Raw genomic sequence first — 10057 nt, 5'->3', positions numbered from 1 at the left:
TATGGTCAAGTCGTAATCCTTCAACAGCTCAATCCATCGTCTTTGTCTCATATTTAATTCCTTTTGGGTGAACAAGTATTTGAGGCTCTGGTGGTCCGTGAAGATTTCGCACTTGGAGCCATAGAGATAATGTCTCCATATCTTCAAAGCAAAAACGACTGCTGCCAGTTCCAGGTCGTGAGTGGGGTAATTCCGTTCGTGCGGTTTCAACTGCCTTGATGCATAGGCAATTACTCTTCCTTCTTGCATGAGTACGCATCCCAACCCTTCCTTCGACGCGTCACTGTAGATTGTGAAATCCTTGTCTTCAGTGGGCAAGACTAACACTGGTGTAGATGCGAGCTTTTCTTTCAATTTCTGAAAACTTTTCTCGCAGCTGTCATCCCAAATGAATTTAGAATTCTTTTGAGTAAGTTTTGTCAGTGGGATGGCTAAAGAAGAGAATCCTTCGACTAATTTCCTGTAGTAGCCTGCCAGTCCAAGAAAGCTTCTAATGTCTGTGGCATTCTTTGGTTTCGGCCAATCTAGAATTGCCTCCACTTTCCTTGGATCTACTGATACTCCTTCTTCAGATATCACATGACCTAAAAAGGACACACTGCTTAGCCAAAATTCACATTTCTTGAACTTGGCATAGAGTTCCTTCTCCCTTAAAGTTTGTAGAGTGAGGCGAAGATGCTTTTCGTGATCTTCTTTGCTGGGAGAATAGACAAGGATGTCATCAATGAATACCACTATGAACCGATCCAGGAATGGCTTGAATACTCTGTTCATTAGGTCCATAAAGGCTGCTGGTGCGTTCGTTAGACCAAAGGGCATCACTGTGAATTCGTAGTGTCCATACCTTGTCCGAAAGGCCGTCTTTGGGATGTCTTCAGCCCTGACCTTCAATTGGTGGTAGCCCGTTCTCAAATCCAATTTGGAAAACACTGTGGCTCCCTTAAGCTGATCAAATAGGTCATCTATCTCGGAAGAGGGTATTTGTTCTTGATAGTGATCTTATTCAATTCCCTATAGTCAATGCATAGCCTCATGCTCCCATCTTTCTTCTTGACAAAAAGTACTGGAGCTCCCCATGGAGACGCACTTGGTCGAATCTGCTTTTTGTCTAGCAATTCTTGAAGTTGCTCCTTTAGCTCCTTAAGTTCAGCTGGTGCCATTCTGTACGGTGCCTTGGAGATGGGTGCCGCTCCGGGCACTAAATTGATTTCGAACTCAATTTCACGGTCCGGGGCTGTCCCTGGTAGTTACTCTGGAAAGACGTCTGGGAATTCTCGCACGATAGAGATATCCTCCGGTTTAAGTTCAATCTCCTCCTTCACTACGTTAACCATTGCTAGATAGATATCTTCTCCAGATTTCACGGCTTTCCATGCTTGGGATGCGGAAAGAAGTGACCTCCGTTCCTTGGATTTGCCATGATACACGACCTCTTTTTGGTCCGGGGTTCGGAGTCTGACACTCTTTCCCTTGCAATCTACCATTGCATTATTTCTTGCTAACCAATCCATTCCTAAGATGATGTCGAACCCCACCATGTTTAGTTGTATCAATTCTGCTTGGAATAGTTGCTCATTGATACAGATTTTACACTTTTGGTGCATTCTATGTGTTTCGATTGTCTTATTAGTAGGAGTTGCTACTCTAAATGGTTCGACTAGTAGTTCAGGTATAAGCCCTAGTTTCCTAGTGAACCTTTCTGATATAAATGAATGTAGCACCACTGTCAAACAACACATAAGCTGGCATTTCATTGACAAAAATAGTACCTGCCACGACATCGTTTGCGTTATCTGCTTCTTCTTGAGTTATTGCAAACACACGAGCGTTGGGCTTATTCTCCTTTGGCTTGTTGGGGTTAGCATCAAGATTAGGCTTAGTACCCCTCTTTAATGGCTCGGGAGAACTAGCAATTCGATGCCCTAATTTCCCACAATTGAAACATGCTCCCGTCTATCTGTGGCATTCTCCAGAATGACGGCTATTACATTTGGGACACAAATTTGGTTCTTGGTAAGTTGGGTGGGACGAAGCACCTTTGAATGACCCACTGGACTGATTTGGTCTCTTTAATGGTGGTTTCCCTTGAGATGACTGTCCAGTAAGAGGTCGCTTATTCTTGTTCTCGTTCTCCCGACGCTTGATATCCGTCTCGGCTCTTACTGCTGCTCCCATTAAGTCGGCAAAGCTCGTAGGTTGGTAAACTGCTAAGGATGACTGGATACGGCTGCTTAAAACCTTTTTGTATCTGTGCATCTTCAGAACTTCATCTGCCATGATTTTCGGGGCATAAGTTCCAAGGTCGTTGAATCGGGAGGTGTAATCTACCACGGACACGTCTGGGGTTTGCGAGAAGTTCTCAAACTCGCTCAATTTCTGTAGTCTGACTTCTGCTGGGAAATACTGTTTGAGAAAGACATCTCTGAATTGTTGCCAGGTGATTGCTCCGGCGACTGTCAAGGGCAGGTGAGACTGTTTCCCACCACTTGCTCGCCTTATCTTCAAGGAATGGTATTATTACCTCTACTTTGAGTGCCTCGGGTATCTCTAATAGTCGCAGCTGAGTTTCCACACTTTTCAACCAATTCTGTTTACTTTCAGGGTCGGCGTCTCCCTTGAACACTGGGCAACAGTTCTTACGAAGAGACTCATAATGATACTTGCTCCCATTCTGTGCCGGTGGTGGTTGAGGCTGCTGATTACCGTTACCGTTGGGGTTTCCCAATCCCTGGATAGTTGTTGCCACTATGGTGGCTATAGCCATCAAATCTGCTTGGCTCAGGCCCACTATGGGAGGTGGTGGCGGTGGATTTCTGTCAGGATTCGGATTTCCATTATTGTCGTTGCGGTTGTTGGCGTACCGCGGGTTGCGATTGGCTCGTGGAGGTCTTCCGGCCATCTCCTACAAGCGTACAATTTTCTAAGATATTTGTTGCACGAACTGATAGAATTCATTGCATAATTTGTGCGAAAATAAATTGACGTCAAGAAGTAATCAAAATAACAGCCTTTATTGGTTACTCAAATAAACGTAAACAACTGAATGAAAATTTACAGGAATGAAAAATAGCAACAACGGAAAAGAAATAGTTCTAACAGTAGCAATAGGCTTAACACACTCTAGCCTAAAACCTTTCCGTCTCCTACTGCCTCCACTGGCACTGGCACTAGTTCTTCAGGTACTGGTTCTTCCTCCTCATCCAGCAGTAATGGCGCCACTTGTTGCTGGAGCTCGTCCTTTTCCTCTATGAGATGGGCCATCTCGCTCTTCAGCCCCATTATCTCCGCCTCTGCTTGTTTCAGAACCTGGCGGCCGTGCTGCACCTGATTCCTGAGGGGATCTACCTGCTTGATCAGGCGGGAGCTAACGTCTGAGAGATTGATCATGGCTGCACAAGACTCCCTCAATCTCTGCTCGTTCACAGCACCCTTTTGTTTCTCCTCCTGCAACTCAGTGGTATAGCGCTCTATGTCCTTGCGAAGCCTTCCCTCCGGTACTGGCTCGCCTCGATGTCCTCTCTTAGTGCAATGTTGTCGCCCCTCAACTGCTCGCACTGGTGGATAGCCTTGCCCAGTCGTTCACTATGTTCGTCCTTGGCCGAAGCCAGCTCCTCACATTCTTGTACTTGTGCTGCTAGCTGGGCCCTAAGGCGCTTGATCACACGGCTCTGGTAGTTGAGGACAAGCTCTTTCATGCGGAGAGCAGCTTGAGCTCGAGTGCGGGGTCGAGGGTTAGGCATAGGGGCTGATGGAGCCATTTCCTGAAATAACGAGAGGAAATGTTTACCAAGTATCGGAAAAGCGGTCAAGGAACATTTTGATTATACAAAACAAGGAATATTTTCCAAGGATTCTAAAGAATGAATCATAAGGGTATTGATGACAAAGTTGGTTAGAAAATGATTAAGCTTTTGCCAAAATTTGACTTCGTCAAATTTCCTATGGCAATCTACCATCCGGATTATGAACCTGGTAAGCTCTGATACCACTTAAATGTCACGCCCCGAGGCCGGGGTTAGTCGACACCGACGTTGTCTCACAATCACATAATTGCAAAACAACAAGCCTCGTATTAAATCGCAATAACCAGTCCTTTTCATAAAAAAGTAATCGTCTTTACAAAGCGATAGAAATAAAATGCAGAAGCGAAATACATGATAATAAAATTAAAAGGCAGAATAAATTCGACTGGTCTCGAACTGGGTTTGCTCCATCACCATCCTCAAAAGTAGTCTTGCTCTTCATCCTTGATTTGTTCCTCGTTCTTTTCTGAGTGGGAATGTAAGGGGTGAGCATTTTGGGAAATACTCAGTAAATGGGGGCCGGTCGTGCATAACAAATATCGAGGATATACATACGAATAAATTATCGTAATTTAAATATTAAGCATGTTGAATCAAATACTAACAAAATACGAATATAGCACTGAAAATCATCTCATTTTCTATGGTTTTACTGATCAGTCCCCTATATGTTACTCCTCTAAGGGGGCGAGGCCAAAGGAACGGTTATTATAACCCACCACATCAGGGCCTAAACAAAACATATCAAAGTTCGGAATTTCCTTTACCATTTCTAAATCAAATCATTACAGTGCATTTCAAATAATTCAACATGCTTTCAAATATTATAGCTGATATCGAACAACGAATAATTTAGGGGGATTTTATACCAAATGAAAACGAATAAATTATGGCGATCGAATTTTTTAAAGTCATTTTTAATTTATTTCAAAATATATTATGCTCACTTAAAGAGAAAATAGGTGAGCCAAATCCTTATATAATAATTAATATATTCAAAAGTCCACTTTAAAATAATCAAATAAGTGAACCATATTTTGTAAAAGGGTATAAATATCAAGGGCCACTTAAATAAATATAAGTGTGCAATTTTTATTTAATAATATCAAAAAAACAAAACAAAGGAGAAAACCCACTTACCGTTATCGTTGGGACTGAAATGTTAGAAGGTGTGCTAAAAGAACTCCGCTCGAACTTGTACAAAACTTGGTAAATCTAATTGCGACTTGGACCAATACACCTCCAACAGCTACTGGAATTGGCTCTACGGCTGCTGGAACTTAGGATCTAAATTTTTGGTTCGAACTGTGATAGCATGAGACAACCGTTTACTTGAAATGTTGCTGGAATTTCTAGACCGAAAGAGGCTACTGAATAGCTTAGAAAATGGACAGAAATTTACCTAGTAACTGGACCGAAAAGATTTGGACCGAAAAGATTTCGAACAAGGTTCGGCAAAGCTTCGAATTAGGCTGCTGTAATGCCTCGATCTTGGCTGAATTCGGCTGCTGTCACCTTCGAAAATGGACAGGATCGTATTCTGAAAAAAAAAAGGCAGCAAATCTGTTTCGAACCGTTGCGGAATTCTCAGGTTTTTGGATAGCTTGCTTGATCAAGCTCTTCGGCTATTCTTGGACCAACTTCGGGCAGCAACTGGGCTCGAAAGAATGAGCAGGAACTCGATTACGACTGGGGTATTAACAATGACAGCAACTGGACATCGAAACACTACTACAAGACTTCGAATTTGGCCAGGAAATTGAATCGAGAAAGCTGTTTTCCCAGCAGCTATATTTTCGAAATCTGTAGGTACGGGGATGGAGCTTTCAGTATGTATCACTTCGGTTCACCTATATGCATATAGGCTTGAATGATCAGCTCCAAGGTAAGCTCCTATTACTCCAAGATTTTTGCTGATTGCTTAGTCAAAGGGTGGTTACACTTTCCTCTTCCAAGTTGAACGTGGCCTTTTCTCGGTGCAAGTTCACGTCCGAGACTCACGCTGCAATGGAGTGATTGTTGGCTTCTTTAAGTGCAATTGGAGAGCGATTTTTGGGTTGCAAGGATTTCCCCCAAGACTGGTGCCTCCCATATTGCACGGTCTTCACAAAGACTGCTCAGAGCCGACATAAGAGTTATGTAGATAAGGGACACAGATACCTAGAGTTTTTGCAGTGGGTGACCACGCGTTTGTTAAAGTGGCACTTATGAAGGGTATGATGAGATTTGGCAAGAAGGGAAAACTCAGTCCTAGATTCATAGGACCATTTGAGATTCTCGAGAGAGTGGGGACAATAGCCTACATAATTTCATTGCCGCTGAATCTGGCTCGAGTTCATAATGTGTTCCATATCTCGATGCTGCAGAAGTACATGTCGAATCCTTCGCATGTATTCAATTATGAGCCTCTACAGTTTACACCGAATAAATTGCAATAGGAACGAGTAATATATTATGTGAATTTACAATTTATATAGACATATGAAATTGAATGCACGTTGATAGTCATAATCCAATAGGTTGAAATCTAAATGATTCCATAGATCGTGCATGCAATTCACCGTTGATAAATAATTAAAGACATTTAATTATTTCATTGTGTCAAATTAGTTTAACATATATTGAGAAATGATGTTAATTATTTAGGAAATCCCATCAAAGGAAATGAAAAATGGTCTAGAGTAATTATTAAAATAACGAGGAGTAGGTGAAAAAAATTTCCCATCAAATTTATTTCATATTTGATTTAAGTATTCATTTTGTTTTGCGTATTTCACCTTGGGACCATCATTTATTTAAATTTTAGTAGTTCTGTAAGGTTTTGAAATTCAAGCTACGTAACCTAACTGCATACAAATCTAGGGTAACATTAAAAATGCTTAATTAAATATTTTAAATACATTTAATGCGTGGTTATGACATGATTTTATTATTATATGACATGGTTAATTAGAATTGCTTAATATAGGATATTTAGCAGTGTTCAATGCTCGAACGAGGAACGGAGACGGTGACAGTTTAAGAATTTTTTTCTTAAAAAATTGTTTTAATTATTCAATATATGATGTATTTATTATGAATTTTCGAAAATAGATATTTTTACACGTCGAGTCATATTTTAAAACAGTAGTCGATTTTCAGCAAATTGGAGGACTTTTGAGGGTTCGAGTAATATTTTTGAAAACGTATCAAAACAAATTATTGTTACTGGACTTGATGGGCCTATTTTAGTAGAATTTTTGTGCCTAATCCCTCGTATATATAAAAATTTGGCCCAACTATTTTATTATTTCTCCTTCATTCTACATGCGCCAACCCTAGCACAACTCCTCCCTCATGGCAACCAGTAGCACGAGCGTCCAACAAAAGCTTTTTGATCGTTTTCTCTAGGATTTTCATATGAAACGTTGTCCCGTCCCTCAAGTGTCCGTCTCTCGCATCATCTACGTTGTTCTTTGAGTGTTTATTCGCAAAGGCACACCCTAAACCTTCATTTTCTCGTCTTTCACACCATAAAACATGTTTTCGACTGATTATGTATGATAGATGTCACATCTAATGTTTTATTTAAGCGTTGTTCGGAAATGCATGAGGAAATTCGATCTTTTGACATATGGTTCACGCTTTTATCATGGTTCGAAGGGGGCTGCCAGGTTTGAGGTATGAGGCGTGATCCACAGTAGGTGTGTATGTATTTTATGTGTTGATATCAGATATGGAAGATGCGGTTTAGGGGATCCGAGTGAATTCTTCATGACTTGGTTGTTGGAGGTGTTAGGTCGCGTATGGCTTGTGAGATGGAGGGGCTGTGCGTGCGGTTTACGGGCAGTGACCAGAGGATTTGGTAGACTCATGTCATGGTCCTAGATGGCTTAGATCAGGCCTAGTATGGTGCAGGGCCATGACCGATCGGGTTCCTTGTTCGAAGGAGGTTAGAGCCACGGCGCTGCTACAGGCAACGCCTAGGCGCTAGTCCAGTACATGAGTTTTAATGATTTTAGTGGGCATGGCTAGTTTTGGGTGTTCCAGCAGGTTATGTCGATGTAAATGAGGTTATAGATGGTTTAAATTGGGTCATACGGGGTTTGGTTAGGAATCTTTGGACTATAGTTAAAGTTTGTTTGAGTTTTAGGTTAATTTGGATTAAAACCGGGACTCCAGTCCAAGTTTTAAAACAAATTATAGAATTTAATGCATGGGCTCGAGTTTATGTCTAATTAATGATGATAAGTATGTTTCGAGGTGTTCTAAATAGTTCGGGGATGGATTCGGGTAGAAATTTTAAGGTCCAGCGTAAAATGTCGAATTAGGGTTTCAGGGGAAAACGATCATTTTGTGCACTAATCGAGTTAGCAGTTTTGGCAATACCCTAACAATTAAAAATGCATGTGTAAAATGTTTATTTCATTGGAATATGGAATTTTTATAAAAACACTGATAATATGTTGCATACTTGGTTTCAAGAAAATATATGTATATGCATGAAATTTTATTAAGTGATGAATATGATGACATGGTTGAAGGAGGTGACTTGGTTGTGATTAATACGAACATGAACACGAAACATGTAAGGCCAAGGCTCAGTTGATGGGTGAGAGTATCACTGATGTCTCCGCGCCCTGGTACTATAGTTATACGTAGATGGATCCATCGACTAACAGCTGATACGAATTTCACAACTAATGATCTGAATTCAATAAAGGAAAAAAAATGAATATGTTTATGATGACATGATTTGAATATGTTTATGTTTATGTTATGGTTATGTATATGGACATGCTTTAGAATTATAATGAAAGTTATTTTAATTGTAGTAATTTTCACTATTGCTTGATATGTATATGTACTTTGTTATAACGGTTCAGGTGCGTTGAGCATTTAGACTCACTAGCTGTGATTGATGCAAGTGAACAATTTGTTGATGAGGAGACTGAGGTGCTGAGGACTGAGTGGAATGGGTTTGTGTCACATTGGAAGCCCGAAGACCTTGCTTTTCTTCTGCATTTTATGATTTTTCCACGGATATGGTTAAAGAATATTTCAAAATGGTTATGATTTTTATACTTTGAGGTTTGGCTGGTTTTTAGTATTATGTGTTTGTTTTACTTTAAACCGTAAACGTTTCCATTGGTCACACTTTTTAGATTTTTAAACCGCATTTATATTATTCAGTATTTTGGTCGTTTGGTAAAACGAGTGGGACAAATTTTTGTATATATATATGTATGTATAATTCGGCCAAGGCCTATACTTTAAAAAAAATTTCAGTAATATTTTAAGCAGTAGACTTTTCAAGTTTACTAATCAATTCAAAATATTATTTGTTAAAGAATAGACAACTAACAATAATATTCGTGTAATACAGTATCGATGGAATGATATCCATATTTTTATACACTATAGTATAACTTGCATCGTGCACTTGCGATACTTTTGAGTTTGAACTTTTCAATAACTTTTGTTGGAGATTCATAGTGCAAGAAAAGCTCGATCAACCTTCAATGGAGTCGATAAACGGATCAAAGTGCATGTTAGTACGTAGAGCCTCAACATTTTCCCGGGTCAAATGACTAATGATGTTGAAACGTCTGCTATTCGTTTTCTTAAAAAGTACTAGATTTTTTTTAACCCATACTAGCATCGGCCGAACACTTGCATAAAATAATTAAAGTATTATTGACGCCATTTTAAAATAACCCAACCAACTGACATTTAAAAATCCAAAAGAAATAGTTTAAAGCATAAAATCATCAAACGTTTTACCAACCTAAAAACATTATTTGAAAAGTATAGCTCATACTATAACCTCTCAAAAACCACTCATTAATAAATCGTCGTAAAAATATCATTAACGTTACTTAAAATCATAAACTAGTGCGGAAACTAGCGTCGGTCCTCGGGTTATGTGCACCTTCAGTCCAGCAAAGTCAACCATCAAGACCTCCAATAACAATATTATCATAATCACCTGCATCAATCACACCTAGTGAGTATAAGACTCAACACACCATAATCTTGATAATAAATAATACATATACAGATCACATACAACAGTGAAAAATACTTGTACTTAAAATATCGTTTTCATGAAGATGCATAAACTTAAACATTTTCGTAAACATTTTCATGATGCATAAACTTTAAATAAAAACATTTTCATAAACATTTTCATATCAGCATATTCATAAACTTTTGAATAAACATAAACATAAACATATTCATATTCGTATCCATATTCGTATCACCATATTCGT

The 10057-nt window shown here is 39.5% G+C and overlaps 1 protein-coding gene across 1 annotated transcript; it reads right to left on the bottom strand.

The window, feature by feature from the left end:
• Window positions 1-1247: 1247 nt before the first annotated feature.
• Window positions 1248-2899, bottom strand: LOC142519752 (uncharacterized). Its single transcript, XM_075622781.1, has 4 exons — window positions 2522-2899; window positions 2037-2403; window positions 1770-1922; window positions 1248-1723 (listed from the first exon to the last, which is right to left on the bottom strand). Exons 1-4 carry the CDS (start codon window positions 2897-2899, stop codon window positions 1248-1250), a joined length of 1374 nt encoding a protein of 457 aa, XP_075478896.1.
• Window positions 2900-10057: the final 7158 nt, after the last annotated feature.

Source organism: Primulina tabacum, chromosome 11 (assembly GCF_025594145.1).
Source record: "Primulina tabacum isolate GXHZ01 chromosome 11, ASM2559414v2, whole genome shotgun sequence".
NCBI lineage: Eukaryota > Viridiplantae > Streptophyta > Magnoliopsida > Lamiales > Gesneriaceae > Primulina > Primulina tabacum.
The sequence above is the reverse complement of the archived record's forward strand: the minus strand, read 5'-3'. Positions and strand labels throughout refer to the sequence as shown.

Bases quoted from the DNA above. Each gene is read 5' to 3' on its own strand.
- LOC142519752 (XM_075622781.1), bottom strand. From the start codon at position 2,899: ATGGCCGGAAGACCTCCACGAGCCAATCGCAACCCGCGGTACGCCAAC. The intron at 2,404-2,521 runs GTAATAATACCA...TTTCTCAAACAG, and splicing joins CCGAGGCACTCAAAGTAGAG to TATTTCCCAGCAGAAGTCAG. The intron at 1,724-1,769 runs GTACTATTTTTG...GTTGTTTGACAG, and splicing joins CGCAAACGATGTCGTGGCAG to TGGTGCTACATTCATTTATA.